This window comes from Saimiri boliviensis, chromosome 4, assembly GCF_048565385.1.
Source record: "Saimiri boliviensis isolate mSaiBol1 chromosome 4, mSaiBol1.pri, whole genome shotgun sequence".
In the NCBI taxonomy this organism is placed as follows: domain Eukaryota; kingdom Metazoa; phylum Chordata; class Mammalia; order Primates; family Cebidae; genus Saimiri; species Saimiri boliviensis.
The window spans coordinates 38,481,100-38,500,605 of NC_133452.1; the positions used below are offsets into that span (position 1 = coordinate 38,481,100).

Genomic DNA, 19,506 nt, shown 5'->3' on the forward strand with positions numbered 1-19,506 from the left:
AGGCTATCTTAATCAATCATTAGAAATGACTGAAGTTTTAACTTATCTTTAGCCTAGTTTCAATCACAGTTTAGAAAAAATTATCAGTGATGTTCAAAAACACTTGATAAGCTTTGATACAATGTACTGTGAACCAGGAATTTCACTCTCAGTTGTAACTTGGCATTCGAACAGTACAATGCAGAGAAAATGCCACTGAAAGCATGATGAGTATTTTTAGAATCATTTGATGGCTCAATCTGATATGTAGTGGAAATTATTTACTCAGGAAGCACTCACCATATCATTTACATTTAGCTAAATGATGTGCATAATTTAATATGTGCCAAAAAAGGCTCACTCAGACTTATATTACTATGCTTCTGACCCTATTTTTAATACAGGAAGTAGATGGACAGTTACAAAATATGTAAGTTCAAATTCTCAAAGTGAAAATCATTTAATCTGAGGTGGGTGGATCATGAGGTCAGCAGATCGAGACCATCCTGGCCAACATGGTAAAACCCCGTCTCTATTATAAAAAAGATAAATTTATTCATCTTTAATTTTTATGACAAACTTTTTGTCTAAATAATAGAAATTAATATTAAGAGGTTTGAAACTTTTTTGTAATAGAAGATAACTTATTATTATTACTTGTTATAACAATCACAACTTCCATGAGGAAAATATGAATGGATTTCATACAAGATTTATTTGAACAGGCTTCATGTAAGAAATTATTTGTCCTATTGATAGTAAGCTTGGCATTCCTGGATCTCTGCTATGTTTTCCAATAGTTTACTGCTGACATACAAGTAGGTATAAAAGAAATACATATTTCCTGGCCAGACGTGGTGGCTCACACCTGTAATCCCAGCACTTCGGGAGGCCAAGGTGGGCAGATCACAAGCTCAGGAGTTCGAGACCAGCCTGATCAATATGGTGAAACGCTGTGCCTACTAAAAATACAAAAATTAGCTGGGGGTGGGGGCGGTTCCTGTAGTCCCAGCTACTCAGCAGGCTGGGGCAGGAGAATTGCTTGAACTAGGAGGTGGAGGTTTCAGTGAGCCGAGGTCGCACCACTGCACTCCAACTTGGGTGACAGAGCAAGATTCTATCTCAAAAAAAAAAAGAAAAGAAAGAAAAAAAGAAATATATATTTCCTATGATACTGACTTGACACCGAAATTAAGAATGGGATTTAGGACCCAAACTTGCTTTTCATTTGGGGCATCAGCTGGTTAAAGAATAGTAATCTTTTACACTTATTTTTTAAGTGTCAAAAGGTTACATTTGTTTAATGTTACATTGGTCAAGAAATTGAAATCACTTTTAGTAACCATTGCCCCAATGAAAATGTACATATTGGCAATTCAAAGTTATGAAAACATTATATATTGGCATGGGGCTTATCCACAGCAAATCTTAAAGTTCTTCATGACTCCTTCACCTCTTTGCCTAACTCCATTTTTGCTGTTATTTATAAGTTATTTCCACCATCCTCCTGATACAGAACACTTGGTTACCTCCTCACCAGCTGCGGCCTTCCCTCAACTCCTCTGAGTCAGGAAGAGACTCAGTTCCACCCCAGCCTGTTCTTGACAGGGAGGGAAAGAGATGAGGAGCTTTACCACACCAGCCAACTGGCTCCGGAAGAGCACAGTGATTTTAGATCATGTCCAGCACCAGGGTCTTCTCTGGCTGTTCTGGGTCAGTCTAGGTGGCTGGGCTCTGCTTTGGTCCCCTGGTCAAATACACCTGTTTCCTGCCTTGTTGAGGCCCTCGCACCCTGCCTACTGCTTGTCAGTTAGTTTAGAGAAGGAAAAGTAAGAAGTGATGAAAAATAGAAAAGTAAACAGTGCTTTATTATTGTGGCCCAATGTGAAAAAAAATGATGCCTTCTATCATCTATACTACAGTAATATAAAATAAAAAGCATTTACTATGTAAGCCACTGTTCTAAGAACTTTTCTGAACTCATTTAATAATCACAATAACACGATTATCTGCAGATAAGAAAACTAAATCACAGAGAAAGTAGGTCACTTACCAAAAGACACAGCTAGTAAGAGGTAGAGCTTGGATACAGATTCAGAATAAGCAGAGAACACAATATATTGAAAAGAAGAGCACAATAATAATTTTCAACCCTCCATTATTTACTTTAAAATACTAAAATTCTAAGAATATTAATCATTCTTAAGATATAATCATATATATGATCATATTTCCAAAACCAATGTCAAAATTACTTTGGGAACCTCTAGCATTCTAAAATATCTGCTCTTAATATATTGTATGAATATTAATAAATCAAGTGATATGTCATAGTAAATTAATTTCAGAGAGGGACATAAGAAAAAATTCATAGATGCTACTTATACATAGAAAAAAATTATCCAAATAATCCAGCCTATAAAAAGAATGCTAATATTCCAAATAATTGGGTAAAATACTAGTATGGATGGTCTAAGTTTTCTAGACCAGCTATTTATTTCCATAAATAATATTTCCCAATTCTTAATTTTATTTTGTGCTAAAGCATCACCATGCTTATCATGACATTGTTTTAGGCAAGCCATCTCCCTAACTCCTGTATTATAAATTTGCTTTTAGCATTCCAGCCTGGTTTAATGCTCAGGCTTTATGGAAAGAAAAAAACAAAAACTCTACCCTAGTATTTTAACTAACATTTACAAAATTACACCTTTCAGCAAGTAGTAAGTAGAAACACAGTTGCTAGAGCTGTAGGTCTTAAATCTACTGTTGACACCTCCTTTTACCTAACCTAACACTTTAAGAGGTGCTGGACACTCCTTGCTGGCATCAAGTGGCTAGGAAAGCAGTCACAGAGGGAGGATTACATGACTCCTAATAACACAAGCCACGTCATAAAAGCCACCAAGAGAAAATGCTGTGTTGCTTCCTGGTCCTAACGTGTCATTCCAGGAGGTGCTGGCATCAAACAAACCAGAGGAAGAAACATGGCTTTGGTCCACAAACATTTGGTTCATTTACACTGACTAAGGTCATGTTAACCAGAGAGAGAATAACAGGTCACTGGCACCCAAGAAGTTCTCAAGGTTGCAGGCTCAATACAGTAAACACAGTGCTGGAACACTGCGATGCCTTTATTTACAACACAGTCCGTTCCCATGTAAGCTCATTCTTTGTCTACTTAGCCAACCTCTTTCTTCTCAAGTCCTCCTCCTCATTTCCAGCAGGAGAGACCATATGCTGTTTGGCCACATAACTGTTTGTTATACTTGCATGTGGCTTTTCTCAGTATAATGAAACAAAGAAGGGGCTCAAAAAATAAGGCATCCAAGAACGATTCCTATATGCTTAGTCTCAGCTGAGCAGTCAACTCCCTTTCATCAAACTCCAGCTGTGTTCTTGGCTCAGAACAGTCTTGTGGTCACTCGAATGTAAGCAAGCTACAGCCTCCTCCTCCTTCCTATCATCTGTTTTCCTAATGTTTTGCTCTTTGGTACATGTTCTCCTGAATTTACCAACTTCCGTTTATTTCACACATCACACCAAAAATAAAACAAAATCTCCCACATACACTTAATTTAATATGTTTCCCTCTTGCAACGCAATAGCTTTTTCCTTCTAATCAATACTTTCTAACATTAAGTAATTAATGCCAGTGAGCCACTGGTATAAAAAATTCTCAGGATCCAGGCAGGGTGCAGTGGCTTATGCCCATAATTCTAGCACTTTGAGAGGCTGAGGCGGGCAGATCACGAGGTCAAGAGATCGAGACCATCCGGGCCAACACGGTAAAACCCCATCTCTACTAAAAATACAAAAATGAGCTGGGCATGGTGGCCTGTACCTATAGTCCCAGCTACCCGGGAGGCTGAGGCAGGAGAATCGCTTCAACCCAGGAGGTGGAGGTTGCAGTAAGCCAAGAACATGCCACTGCACTCCAGCCTGGCAAGAGTGAGACTCTGTCTCCAAAAAAAAAAAAAAAAAAAAAATTCTCAGGGCCTTAACAATAAATCAGTAGAGTGGGTGCATAGAAAATCATTCAGAAAAAAGTTCTTAGAAAAATGCTAACTTTATTTCGCCCCATCACACTGGCCTATGTATTTCAACATACTTATATCATGGTAGAATGTGTTGTGCTTTTATACAAAAATATGGAACCATTCACCTCAGTTAATTATTTATAGACAGAATTTCAGACATACATTCAAATAAGAGTTAAATACGGTCCCTAGACAGTGTAGAAGAGACTGTACACTCTCAAAATATTTTAAATGCGTCCACAGCCTTGTAACTTTAAAGAAGAAAGACCTAAAACATTTTCCCAGCTCCTCCTGCTCCTATGTGCCTGTACTTTCTACTTCTTTCACTTTCTTATGAACTAATCGATTTCCCTGGCTCTTTTCCCATCAACATTCTTCCTTCTCCCTTTTCTCCCCTCATTCTAACCCCCAATGTCATTCTCAATAGGACACCTTACTTAACCTAACTCAGCCTCTTACTCTGCCTAACTACCCAGGAGTATTCCCTGCACCCTACATTTGAAAGATGCTGCTGTCTAACAGAGGAAGGGCTCCATCAACTAGATGTTACAAGAACTGGGTGAAGAAATTGGAAAGAAATACTGGCATTGTGATTACACTGACATTCCTATAGATTAGGAAATGGAATAAGGAAGAAAGAAATGGGAAATAGTGGCACTGAGATTTACACTGACACTCCTATATGAAATGGAACAAGGAAGAAAGGTGCTCAATGACAAAAGCCTTTTACCTTATTTGGTTTGGAACTGTTCCCTCGACATCATAACAGATATAAGGGAGTTTGATAGGAAAAAACAATAGCTGAATATGGAACAGTCATTAAACATGGGATCCCCAAAAATCACGTGTAGCTCTAAACCAATTTTAAAATGTATGTTTCTCTCTGGATAGAGCAAGAAATGTAAACAAAGACTTTCTAAATATGACACATGTGGCTATGTAAAATCATTTTATATATAACATGCAATTGGAACCCTGTCCACTTTTTAAGCTTAAACATTTAATTGTGAAATTTCCCCTTGTTTCCTTTAAAATACAGATCAACCCTGACTTAGGATGATTCCACATACGATATTTCAGCTTTACAAAGTGTGAAAGCAACATGCATTCAGTATCAACTGTACTTCGAATACTAATACAACCATTGTTTTTTCACTTTCAGTGCAATATTCAATAAATCAATGAGATATGCAACATTTTACCATAAAATGGGCTTGTGTTAGATGATTTTGCCCAACTGTAGGTTAATATAAGTGATCTAAGAACATTTAAGTAGGCTAGGCTAGGCTATTTTAACTTACGATATTTTCAACTTATGATGAGTTTATCAGGATGTAACCCTATTATAAACTGAGGAACATCTGTATAGAACTACAGGGATTGCATAGTTTTTCTAATGCACTCAGACTCAGCCAGTATCTATAAATATTAGATTCATTTTTTAAAAGTACAGTTAAAAAAAGGCATCAGACCAGTCAGTAATTTCCACACAACCTTTTCTTTTAGAGATTTCAAAAATTAACAAAGAATCTTTTCCAAATTTTGAGAAGCACTTGAAGACTAATAAAATAAGCAGTGAGTGTGGTAGGAAAAGAAAAAATTGACAGAAGACAAGGAATTGCTATCTTAAGATAACAAAATGCAAAAATTACATACACTGGCATATTCCCCTTTCACTATACCCACTGGGTGCTATCATTGTGCACACAGACCCCAGAAAGCTAGGCAAGCCAAAGAACACCATCCTTTCCATGTTCATCACACACTCACTTTGTACATCTTAGGTACCTGCCAATAGGGATATATGTGTGATGGAAAAGTTACCACCTGTTGAGAAGTACGTTTGATGTGATTTCCCTATCTATTCAGCTTATTCCCCAGTGACCACACCCTGCTGAATTAAATTCTAAAGATATTTGGGCTGGAAGTCCAAGAGCACAAAATTTAACATTTTCTGATTGTCAGGGTAGGTCAGGGAGGGTGAAGAGCAAGGTGGGATCCAAGGGGACCAAGTCATGAGACATGGAATGGGTAAGACCAGGGAGGCGCTGTTGCTAAAGGTGCAAGATCACTACAGGGAGTCCCACGGAACAGTCTCCCAGGTAATGAACGGCTGATGAGGATCCCACAGCAGTGCTGGAGACCAAACTGGAAATTACGAGTGAAAGAAATGTTCTGCTCTAAACAAAGTTATGCAACAAATTATTATAACCAAATCCAGCTGTGGAGAAGGCAACAGCCAAGAAAGGAAGAGCAATCGTTCCAGACTCTGGTCTTCAGCTTAGGGACAGTATAAAGATACAGTTGTACTAAAAGGCCTTAAAGATAAATCTCCAAAATGGTGTCACAAACCTGGCCAACAGTTAAATATATTGCTATCAGTAGAGTACAAAGACAGAACACCTCGTGTAGGAACCACACTGGAATTTCTGTAGCCAAGGATCGCTAGTCCCTAAGATGATATAAGTTTTGTTAGGTGTTCAACTACAGATAACACGAGGCTTGGCCCTGGCAAAGAGGCCAACAACCTTTTTGTGTTTCAATTTGCTAGAGTAACTAATTGAAAGATAACTGAGCTAGTTTAGTAATTTGAAGAACTAGTATTCTTCTTTTTTTGTGTGTGACGGAGTCTCACTCTGTTGCCCAGGCTGGAGTGCAGTGGTGTGATCTTGGCTCACTGCAACCTCTGCTTACCAGGTTCAAGCGATTCTCCTGCCTCAGACTCCCAAGTAGCTGGGATTACAGGTGCCCATCACTATATCCAGCTAATTTTTCGTATTTTTAGTAGAGCCGGGGTTTCGCCATGGTGGCCAGGCTGGTCTTAAACTCTCGACCTGGTGATTCGCCTGCCTCAGGCTCCCAAAGTGCTGGGATAAGGTATCTTTCCTTGAGAGAGTAAGATTCTGATGGTCAAAATAAACCAGCTCATATGTAGAAATTGAAATATTATTCCGATATAAACTAGTTATGTTTTTGGATTGCAATCTTAGTTCTCTCTCATATCTGAGTATCTCCAGAAAAATACACCTTTACCTTCTTTCACTATGCAGTTAATTATTTTAGTAAGAGCTCGTTGGCCAGTCTTTCCAGTGACAGAGAAAATCTTCCTGCCTTCCAAATAATTCCAGCTTGTTTGCTTTTATGTGACCATTTGAGTGGGTCAAAAATTCACTACTGTCACTTACTAAACAAGTTAAATAGTTCTGCCTCAACACAATTTTGGAATAAAATCTTAGGTTTCTTGACCATATATTCATTTTGTCTTTACCCATAATCAATCCACCATGGAGCCTGCCAGTTTCCTATATTATCACAATGTTCCATTCTGTCCTTGACTAAGAAAATGAAATTAATTACCAGCTGATAGAAATTTCAAAATGTCTAAAAATGACTCTCTGAGAAAAACATTTTTCCCAAAACTAATGGTAATTGTTGAGATAGAATTTTTACATTTAATATTATTAAGGCAAACACATGCAATTTTAATTAGCTTGAATACCTCAATATTGCATCTTTTAATATGTCCTAAAACTCTGATTCTTCAATTTCACTTAAATCAGAAGTTTGTCTATAGATGCAACTGCCAGAGAATAAATAAAAATGTCCACAGAATCTAGATCTTTAACAAAAAAAAAAAAAAATCATTTAAGCTGGAATTATCAAATCAGTATTTCCTAAACCATGTTCTACCAAATGCTAGAGCTACAAAACAGTCAGTGATACAAGGAATTGCTGGTCAAACGCATTTGGTTGGGAAACAATGCTGAGTACACTGTTCAAAATATTTACTGCCCCTCCTGTGGTGTCCCTTCCTGCAAGCAAATTATATATCCTACTCTGTTACACTCAGAAGGGAGGGACCATGTGACTTGCTTTGGCCAATAAAATACGATCAGAAATGATGTGTGTCACTTCTTTTTTTTTTTTTTTTTTTAAATGTGTGTCACTTCTTAGCAAAAGCTGTAAGAATCAGCATGGTCACCAAACTCTCTTTTCTTTCTGCCAGAAGAGCAGAGAAGTCCTAGATGGAGGCCGCCCAGCCACAGTCCCAAGTAAAGACAATGTGGAGCAGAGCCAGAGTACCCATGAACATGGGCAAAAAAAAAAAAAAAAAAAAAAAAGAATCTCTGTTGTTGTAAACTCTTTTGAGATTCACAATAAGCATCTGCATTTCAGAGATCCTAAGAAGTTCTGACACAAAGAATTAGATGAACTTTACTTAACCCACCATTGCATCACAGACCCCTGCCTCATATAAAACCCTGAGAGATGTTCAGAAGGAAAAATCTCAGAGAATTCTATTGAAGATACTTTCTTCACATCTCCATTCCACTTTGAAGATTTAACATTAGGTTCACCAGTCATTTCTTTCAAGGTTTGCAAAGTTGTCAAAATCTCTAACAGAATCAAGACCAACCAGGAATCATTTGTAATCCTAACTTTAGTCAATTTCTAGAATTTCCCATAAAATAATCTGGCATTCTGTTTATTGTGTCTCAATTTTTAAAGACATATAAAGTACTGAAAGATTCCAAATGAAAGTTAAGCAGGTTTACCTTTGTAAATATTATTGCCAATTGTTAAACAATTGTAAATTTGTTTTTTAATATACAGAAATAGACAATACAACAGCATAAATCTGAAAAATACATTAGAAACATAAGTGAAGGCACCTGTTATAAATAGTGCTCTTTAACACACAGTAGACGACAGTGTTGAGTAATGCAATCTAGAGTATCTCAGAAGAAATTACAATTCTATCGCACATGAGAATTCACTGAATTTTTAGTGTTAAAAAGCCATTAAAACAAAGAGATTTGCTGTTTAATGTACTTGGAAATAAGAAAAGTGACTCTAAAACAACTAAAAACTGTGAGTAATTAAGCCATTTGATACCGGGAGATTCAAAAATAGGTTACAGAAACAATCTGTTTTATCTTGCACCAAAGATATTTTTAATGTTTTGTCTGGAATAATCAAGGTTCACTGAATACCAAGGGCATCTACAAATGCCCTCTTTGAGGAATGAAGGAAGGAAGTGGCAGGGTAGGGCTTCTCTGCTCTTCTCCTTTGTTAGAATGAAGCTGTATTCTTTAAAATCTAGAGCCCTGTGAAAGCTTGCCTATTCTGCCTCCCAGGTCAGGAGGGGCTCTACGACCAGCCCTTCCACATAATTTGGTATTGACAGGATTTCTCTACCTCCCAGTTTCACTAAAGATGTAGCATGTGGCTGGGTGCAATGGTTTATATTTGTAATCCCAACACTTTGGGAGGCCACAGTGTAAGGATCATTTGAGGGCAGCAGTTCAAGATCAGCCTGGACAACGTAGCAAGGCCTTGTTTCTACAAAACAAAAAAAATTTTTTTTTTTTTTTTTTTTGAGATGGAGTTTCGCTTGTTACCCAGGCTGGAGTGCAATGGCGCGATCTCGGCTCAACGCAACCTCCGCCTCCTGGGTTCAGGCAATTCTCCTGCCTCAGCCTCCTGAGTAGCTGGGATTACAGGCATGTGCCACCACGCCCAGCTAATCAAAAAAACATTTTTTTAAGTAGCAAGGCAGGGTGTACACAGTTGTAGTCCCAGTGATTCAGGAGGCTGAGGCAGGAGAATCATTTGAGCCCAGGAGTGGGAGGCTGCGATGAGCTATGTTCATGCCATGTACTCTAGGCCTGGGCAACCAAGTGAGATCCTAGTACTTAAAAGATATGCATAGAATATTTTTCCCATTGTCCTTGTTGCTCCGTGTGGCTTCTAGGAGGACAGGTGGAAAGACTCATACCTAAATTGCCACTATCTTCCTATCAGTTCTTGAAGACCTTTCTTCCTTCTGTCATGTTCCTTCCACGCAGACTATGAAGTTAAAAAAAATCTCTGCGTTAATCCAAATTAAGCAATTTGGTCAAGTATTTATCTTGTAGACATTTCAGAATAGCATAGGAGTTAAGATTTCTCCTTTCACAATAAGTCAACAGAGATCAAGAGAGGTGATGTGATTTGTTCAGGACTAAACAACAAGGCTAAAACAGGAAAGCTCATGCTCCTTTAAATTGACCACAGGGATTCCTTTAAGAAGGAATAGGCTTGGTGCTCCTGAGTTTTAAACTGGTTTATAAATGTTCACTGTCATGCAGACCCCCAAAAGTGAGTAGCAGTCAAATATGTAGATAGATAGATAGACAGACAGGCAGACAGGCAGGCAGGCAGGCAGATACATACATACATACATACATACGAGTAAATAATGGTAGTGAATGAGGAAAAGGGCTGGCAGTTAAGGAAGGATGCAGAGTAAGGCTGAATTCAACCAACCTAGTAGAAAAACTGTTCATTACCATTTTGGTTCATATACTCAATCACCAAACAATTCATGAACTGGAATTTCCTCTTAATGGTAGCATCAGAACAAAGTCTTCCTCCATATACTGTCCTTCTCCATTCCTACCAATGACTGTCCTGTATCCTCTTCTCCATTCCCCTCCACGTCGTCATCATACGGTCCAATGATCACCCTTCAGCCCTTGCTTTCTGCATATTGAATTCTGCACTCAAACCAGTCTAAGCGAAAGTAGCTAACAGTTTTCAAGGATCATTTTTTTTTCATTCTAAAGTACTCTCATTTTCTAACTCTGTAAAACAGTGCCATGTTGACAAAACATCTTTGTGAATTTAAGTGCTACAGTAGTAATTTTAGAGTCATAAATCAGGGAAGATATCTAAGAAGCCCAGAAAATAATTTATGCTTAAAAACAACTGATCTATACAGTAGGAGATCACATTTATTTTTTGAGGATGCTAGATCTGCATTAAGATGTTTGACTTGAAACTTGTCCTCTTCTGCCACCAAGTGTTAGCACGTATTTCTAACCAACTAAGGTTTGCAACATTTAAATCACTGAAACCCAAGGTCATTCAATAAGAAAACCAAGTCCAAAAAGATAGACTAAAAAAAGCATGGAGCTGAACAAGTTCGCAGACTAGCTATGTCAACTAAATTCTGAAAAACTACAAATAACCTGAACTTTAGTTACAATTTCAGAGACAGTAATTTAGTACAATTTTCTGAAGCTTCATTCATTTGATGAAAAAATTACGAAGTACAATGATAATGACTCCTTTTGATATTTTATTACACAATATACCCACTAGAATTTCATGAAACTAAGAATACGCAAAGCTGACACACTGACTAAATGTCTCCTAGTGTTAGAAAGATATATAATCGCCAAGAAAAGCCTTATGTTTTGCAGAATCTGTCCTTAGCCTCAACTTGGCTCTCTAACTTGGGAACCAGAATACCATGCTGTCACAGAAGAAGTTTTACATCAGGACATTCGAGAGAAGTTTCTGTATTTTCAAAATTTTGAATACAATATATAGAATGTTTAGTTCCCCACTGGGCTTTTGCTTACTGCTACTACATGCAATTACCTGCTAACAGGTGCCCATAAGAGAACAGGACCCTGGAAGCCCAGGAATTTCTGCACCAAACATTGAACGCCACTGGGAAATCCTCACATTAGATCTGTACAACCCCCCAAGGAGTGAACACTCATCCCCTGCACCAGCCACCTGTCCACATCTTTAATGTCAATGAGATGTTTTACCTTCATAAACAGACTGATTATAGCTCTGACTTTGAATCTAATTTTTTAAGGTGACATGGATAACAGCTTTTCAGGTTATTTTTTAAAATGACAATGACTAGATGATGAAAAAAATCTCAATTGGGTTATCACTACAGAATATCTCATTACAACTCCTATTGACAATAATGAATGAACCAGCTATCTTACTATCACAGAATTTATTTTATTTTATTTTATTTTTATTTGATTTATTTTATTTTATTTTATTTTATTTTATTTTATTTTATTTTATTTTAGACACAGCTCTGTCATCAGGCTGAAGTGCAGTGGTGCAATCTCGGTTCACCGCAACTTCCACCTCCCAGGTTCAAGTAATTCCCCTACCTCAGCCTCCTGAGTAGCTGGGACTACGGGTGTGTGCCACCACGCCTGGCTAATTTTTTGTATTTCAGTAGAGACTGGGTTTCACCACGTTGGCCAGGATGGTCTCAAACTCCTCGTGATCTGCCCACCTTGGCTTTCCAAAGTGCTAGGATTACAAGTGTGAGCCACTACACTCAGCCAGAAATTTTATAATAATCTAGAGCATTCCTCTACACAGCACACCACTTTTTACCAAAAATCATCATGTCTACCCTGACAACAGTAGCACCAGTACTTTAGGAGTGCATCCATATCATACACAAAGTCATTTCCAGACTATCTTCTAGCGGTCAAATCAAAATATAAGGAGGATACCACTTGGCATCAGTCTTTAAAACACAGCATTTTTTTTTTTATTTGAGACAGAATCTGACACTGTTGCCCAGGCTGGAGTACAAGGGCATGACCTCGGCTCACTGCAACTTCCACCACCCATGTTCAAGCAATTCTCTTGCCTCAGCCTCCTGAGTAGCTGTGATTACAGGTGCCTGCCACCACACCTGACTAATTTTTGTATTTTTAGTAGAAACGGGGTTTCACCATATTGGCCAGGCTGGTCTCAAACTCTCGATCTTGTGATCTGCTTATCTTGGCCTCCCAAAGTGCTGGGATTACAGGTGTAAGCTCCTGCACCTGGCATCTTAACAGGAGGTATCATTTAGCTCTCTTCCAGACAGTCTCACTTTACACCACCCCTCCATACCTGAAACTGAAGGAACAATCCCATGACAATGGAAAGCCTTCAGGTTTTCTGAATCCCATGGCTTCCCCTCACTCCTGCATTTCCATGGGGACCTAACTAGCTCCTCACCACTTCTTATTACATTCCACTCACCAAAGTCCTACCATTTGGGATTTACTATATGCTGAGTGACATTAAGGTCAGCTCTATTCACTGATCTACCAAAAAACCATGGGCTAAGAGAACAACTGTGGGAAGCCACTTTTTACCTCTAAAATGTATTGAAATCATTAAGGTATGGGCAAGGCAAACCCAAGGAAACCATTTTTATACAATTTTAATTATAGTATAGATTTTATATACTATATATTGTAGAGTGTTTTATTTACCTTTTATGCTGTTATAGAATCCTTATACCTACTTTACTAGCTGCTTACAACATTTATATAATTTACCAAATTGACTTAAATATTTCCTTTTTGTTGTGGGAGTTATTTCTATTATTTCCCTATTATTAATAACACCAGTAAACATCTTTATGCATAAAGAACTTCTTTTTAAATTAGTAAACATCTTTATGCATAAAGAACTTCTCTTTTTAAATTCTTTAGAATAATATCAGCAGCTAGGACATCGTAAAGAAAATGAGATTTTTTTTTTTTTTTACATTTTTTAATGTCAGTTGCATAATTCATGCTCAAAGGGCCATATCTATTTTATATGACCTCTGATAGTCTTTCTACTGCAAGTTTATCCTAACAAATGTTCTTCTCATATACCATGGTCAGGAGTGTAAGTTGGCACTATTGCTTGACAAGGCAATTTGAGATGTTTCTGAAAGTTTATAATGTCCAATACCCTTTGCCCTTAGAATTCCAATTCAAAAATTGCTTCTTTGAAATACTGGCAAACCCACCCAAAGAAAAGCGAACAAGGAAGTTCATAACAGCATTATTTGTGGTAGCAAAGAAACAGAAATCAATCTAATTATTCATCAAGAAAAGAATGTTTCAATTATGATAAATCAAAATAATATCAAGAGTTTTATTTCTGTTTTAAAGAAACTATATGTGTGTATGTGTATGTGTGTCCATATATATTTGCTGTGCATAGGAAAAGGTCTGGAAGAATCTACTGGCAGTGTTTACCTAGAGAGAGAGACATTATACTGGGAAAAAGAAGGTTGCAGGATGGTAATGAGGGAGAAACTGTAACTTTCACTCTGTAGATCTGTATGTATTTGAATTGTTTACAGTAAGCATATATTCAGATAATACTTCTATAATTAAAATAACTTTTTAAATAAAAAATAAAATATGTGAAATGAGTCCAATCTCCTAACACGTAAGTGGAGAAAAAAAAAAAAAAACTACCTCGCCACCCACTTCTTTTATTTCACTATCAATCTAACATGGAAGGCCAGCAATACATTCCATGACCATCTGTATTTAATAATCACCTGCTTGTGACCATTAGATCAATGGATGGATTTAAAACAAAAATCTAGAAGAAAATTAGCATCAAGAGAGAGGAAAATAGATAGCTGAAAATGTAAAAACATTAAGAATGAGACTAAGGAACCATGTATTTTTAAACAATCTACATGCCAAATCATGAATTATAATAAAGTAAATAAATTAAATCCTCTTGTATGTATGGCACCTTTTCATAGGTTTTAACCTTTACAGTAGATTTGCTGTACAAGAAACTGTTGGGTATTTATTTAAGCCTACAGGTCTCAAGTATACTCCTCTGCAGATCATCTGGATCAGAATCATAGATGGCATTTACTGAACATCAAAAGCTTAGGTCCTTGGTCCAGCTTTAATCTAAGGGTAGAGGGTGGAAATCTGAAGTTTCAACAGGTACCCCAGCTGACTTGTGAATCCCCAAATCTAAGATCTACTTCCTCAAACTTTCAGGCAAACTGACCATCATAGTAGTGACGGGAATAGACTCATTCCATAAATTAAAAGAAAAAATTCTTATTTGGCTTTCTGAAAAATAAGATCATAATTTATTATCTAAATATCAAGCATTCTAATCTAATGCGATCTGATTTAGATCTTGTGTACCATTCAAGCAGTGACTATGTTCATCACCACTCTGTGCCCAGCACCCAGTGTCTGGCACACAGTAGTCATTCAATACATATTTACTTAATTAAGATCATTTGGAACAGGAGCTCCTTACATATAGAAATGACTCTGGGCGAACAAGAGCTGGCCAGTGGGAGGGAAGAATGTGAGAGAGAATGAGATAGGATGGGTTCTCCAGTACAGAGACAGAGCTCTGTAACTAATAAAACTGTGATCTTAGTGACATCACAACCATTCCAAGTCTCATGTCACTTTTCTATAGGGTAAGATTGTTTCTGTGAAATTAACTGGCAATAAATAATTTAAATGCAGCTTGAAATGTTGACACATGTAGTTTAAGCAGTTTTTAAATAAAATTCCTTGGGTGCTCTCATTTCAAAGTTAATACTGTAAAGACAAAGAAACATTTTGGAATGGAGATATTACCTTCACCACTGACTGTCATTCTGTGATTAAGTTTGAAACCACTTGGAAGAGGACAATCCATTTGAAAGCACAACAAGAAAGATAACCAGTAAGAATTCAAACTGTCAGTCTACAGGTTTTATAAATTTTTATCATGCCAGATTCCAAAATCTATCATTTATGCCAATTACTTTACCTAACATATTCTGGAATGATACCTTATATGATACTACTAAATTTGTGGCATTGTAATCCAAAAAATCATGCAAGATATCTTTTTGAGATTTTCAGCAGTAGTTTATAGAAAACTCAACTACAAGATGGTGAGTCACCCAAACCCATGATTCAAAAGACCCAAAAGACTTTTCTGAGGACAGAGACATTAAATACAAAATGTGCCAAATTTAGACAAAAAAATCTACTTACTACTATACATGGCCTTCATTTCTAGAGCTGCAAATCAGTCTTAACTGCAGCAAAGGGTCATGGAGAGCAGAGAGCGGCTATTAATCTGCATGCCCATCTCTAAAACTCTGGTATATCAGAGCAGGCCATCAGATGTCTGAATCTGCATGAGGAAACCCCTAGGCTGAAATAGGAAACACAATGAAGGGTGGCCTTAGGATTTTAGGAGAAATGCTCATGAACCTAAAAGAAAGTCAAAAGTTGCTCTGACCTCTGAGGGAAGAAGGGGTGGCCTACAAAGGCAGGAAATCACCCTGAGACAGGGGAAGTCAAAAGACCTGTCGCTTGGATTGTGCCACTGCTGACCACCCTTAGGGATAAGTATTTTTAAATACCTCCAGGAAAGGGGGTCCCTTAGTTACCCTCATGCCCAGTCCCTGGTACACCTGGTTCCAACGCCTCAATGGCGGCAACTACTGAAAGATGGTCTTTTGGAAACCTTAAAGAGTGACAGGAAGAGGGGTAAAAAAGCTTTGCCCACCTTGAAGAACCCAGTTGGCAGTGAGCAGCACCAGCGTACACAGGCCAGCGGAGAAAGCTTTGAGAGAAACAGGATGCAATAACGACAAGCAAGGATAGCAGCAAAACTGAACTCTGGCACCACCTCGAGGCTCTTCAGGGGATGAAGCCAATGCAGCAACAGTGGTAGAAATAAATGATGGCCAGAGTGTGCGAGAACAGCCACAGTGGCAAAGGAAGGCAAAGCTCAAATAGCCTCCATGGAAGGCCAGGAGTATCCTCAGCGTCCCTGGAAATTGGAACCAACCTGACTTGAAATCCCAGAAGGAAGAGTGGTGTCAGAGACCACAGCAATGTCACTCACTCATGCTACTGACCATGCTCATGGCTGGCGTGGCCTGGTAAAACAGGGTTGCAATAAGAACATGCACTCACATTCTTGCGGAGCCACGGTGCTTTTGACAACTTCATGAAGGTCAAATGAGGCTTAAAACTTCTGCTCTCTCCTGCCCGGATGCCTTTTTCTTGAAATGTCCTATTTGCAGTCTCTGAAGAAAATAATGAGAAACAAAGAAGTGCTACTACAATATTTTCATAGTTCTTTAATTGCAAAAAAAAAAAAAAAAACCAGCTCAAACAATAACTAATTATTTTACAGTGAAAATTATTTTATAGACCTGTTTAAGATACTTTCTTTAAAAGAGAGAAAAAGTCCATAATGTGTATAACAAATGCTATATGACAGTTAAATGTCCGGTGATTTCACACCTACGGTAAAGCTCACAAAAACAATAATTTGAAAGGCTATCTAATAAACAGAATCACTGTTGGGCTGACATGATGCTGATTTTCACTGAACATCCCAGTGGTTTCCATAAGTATAAAAAAGGACTAGCTCATCTGAAACCCTTCATATCTAAAACTTCTGCTTCCAAGATAAAGTAGCAGAAACCTTCCCTGAACAAGGATAAACAAACAAGGTAAGCCCTTTGACTGTTCCAGCTTCTATCCTTGAGTATCCAAGGCTTTGTGTAAGGAGGTGAAACAGATAAGAGACCAGCCATTCCCTGGGTTGAGGGAAAAGAGTTGAAAGGGACAGAGTACTTGAGACATGAGACCTGAACCAAGAAAATTTCAGAGCTCTTCAAAGGGTTTCCCCAGAATACTCTACTGAGTCCTCCTTATCAGCGCATGTGTGCAAGGAAACTATCTGGGGCTGGGGAAAAACACATTCAAAAGGATTAGCAGGAAGAGTGTCCAGTACTCTCTGATTGTCCCAGCTTATACCTTTGAGTGTCCAAGGCCTTGTGTAAGGAGGAGAAACCCAGATGGAGGCCAGGAATACTGTCTGTCCCATTAGCCAGACTGGAAAACTTCAAGATTCATGAGACATCAGGTAAAAAGAATAGTCTTGCCTCAGTAGTAAAGAATAATTAAGTCTAGACTGGTACTCTTCTAGTACCACCCAAAAAGTCTTAGAAGCAAGACCCAAAACAAACAAACAAACAAAAAACTATTTCCAAGTAACTTAATTGTGTACCAGAACAATGCCCAAGGATATTTATAAAAATACAAAACAATCCAGCACCCAACAAGGTAAACTTTACAATGCCTGGCATCTAATCAAAAACTACTAGGCATGCAAACTAGCTGGTCAATATGGCCCTCATTTTTGAAAAGATAAATCGATTAATCAAAAGTGACTCAGAACTGACATAGAGATTAAAATTAGTAGATAGGGCATCAAAATAGTTATTGCAACTGTATGTCCTAGGTTCAAAATGTCAAGTAGAGACATGGAAACTATTAAAATCCAAATTCAAATCAAATTTATAGAGAGATGGAAACAGCAATTTCTGAGAAAAATTAACTGGATGGAAGTAACAGGTAAGACACAGCAGAGCAAAATATTGATAAATTTGAAAACAATGCAATAGAACCTAAAATAAAACACACCTAAAAAAAAGAAAATGTAAAGAAAAAAGAATAGAGAACAGAATTATCAGTGAGCCGTGGGACAACGTCAAGTTGTCTAATGTGTCTGTAACTGAAGTCCCTGAACAAGGGCAAAGGAGACCGAGTTAGAGAAAATACATGAAGAAATGATGGTGTTGCAGAATGAGAACTGCCACAACCACGATGGAAAGTAATCTGGGTAGGAACTATTAAAATTTAAGCTACACAAGCATTTTGAGCTAGCAATTCCAATTTTAGGAAAATACAAAAGAAATAAAAACATCGGTATACAAAATTCTATGAAAAGCTATTTATAAAAGCATTATCTGAATTCACATAAACTGGAGATAACTTTCATCAATAAAGAAATGGTTGATAAATTACCATATGGCCATCATGAAGAAAATAAAAGGAATTAATTAGAACTACACACACAGACACGAGAAGATGGCCATGATCCATTAAGCAAAAAGAGAGAACTTACATGGTTATTACATCTATAACATGGTTCTCTGGAATATAAGAGAGAGAAATAAAGAAAACAGCCTGTCTATGTTTTTACTAGCATGGAAAAATAGTATAGAATACCTTGGGATGTGGGTTGAGACTGAATAGAGGTAGAAGAGACCAGAGTCATACATACATACATACATAAATACATACACACATACATACATACATACATGGTTTGAATTGTTATAATGAACATACATTACTTTTGAATTAAAAAATTAAAAAATTAAATAGGCATAATAACAAATGCACTATATGTTAACAATATGTGCTATAATTTCACAAGCATCGAACTAGAATGCACAAAGAGGAGGACAGAATCATTTCGCATATACATAAAAAAAATCATGCTTTGCAAAGATCAAGGGTAAATAAATTTTCACGTGGGCTTTTTATCCAAAGGTAGCGCTAATACTATTAAGTCAATTCTAAAGACAAGAAAACTGGCACATAGGAATTATTCAGAATTTTATCATATAAATTTAATGAAGATATTGAAATAAAAAGAATCAAGCAGAAATTCTGCAGTTGAAAAATGCAACTGACATGCTGAAGAATGTATTAGAATCTCTTAATAGCAGGGCTGAACAGACAGAAGAAAGAATTAGTGAGCTTGAAGACAGGCTATTTGAAAATAGTCAGAGAAGACAAAAGAAAAAAGAACATAAAACAATGAAGCCCACCTACAAGACCTAGAAAATTGTCTCAAAAGGACAAATCTAAGAGTTATTGGCCTTAAGAAGAGATAGAGAAAGAGAAAGGGGTAGAAAGTTTATTCAAAAGGATAATACTAGAGAACTTCCCAAATCTGAAGAAAGACATCAATATTCAAGTATAAGAAGGTTATAGAACACCATGCAGATTTAATTCAAAGAAGACTACCTAAAGGCATTTAATAA

The 19,506-nt window shown here is 37.4% G+C and overlaps 1 protein-coding gene across 3 annotated transcripts in view; it reads right to left on the minus strand.

The window, feature by feature from the left end:
- The window catches only part of AKAP7 (A-kinase anchoring protein 7), a 151,138-nt gene that overhangs the window by 65,309 nt on the left and 66,323 nt on the right, over positions 1–19,506 (minus strand). For all 3 annotated transcript variants that reach the window (XM_039467892.2, XM_039467894.2, XM_039467893.2), the window contains exon 6: positions 16,574–16,686. In XM_039467892.2, the coding sequence (XP_039323826.2) occupies positions 16,574–16,686 (113 nt within the window). The remainder of the gene's footprint in view (positions 1–16,573; positions 16,687–19,506) is intronic.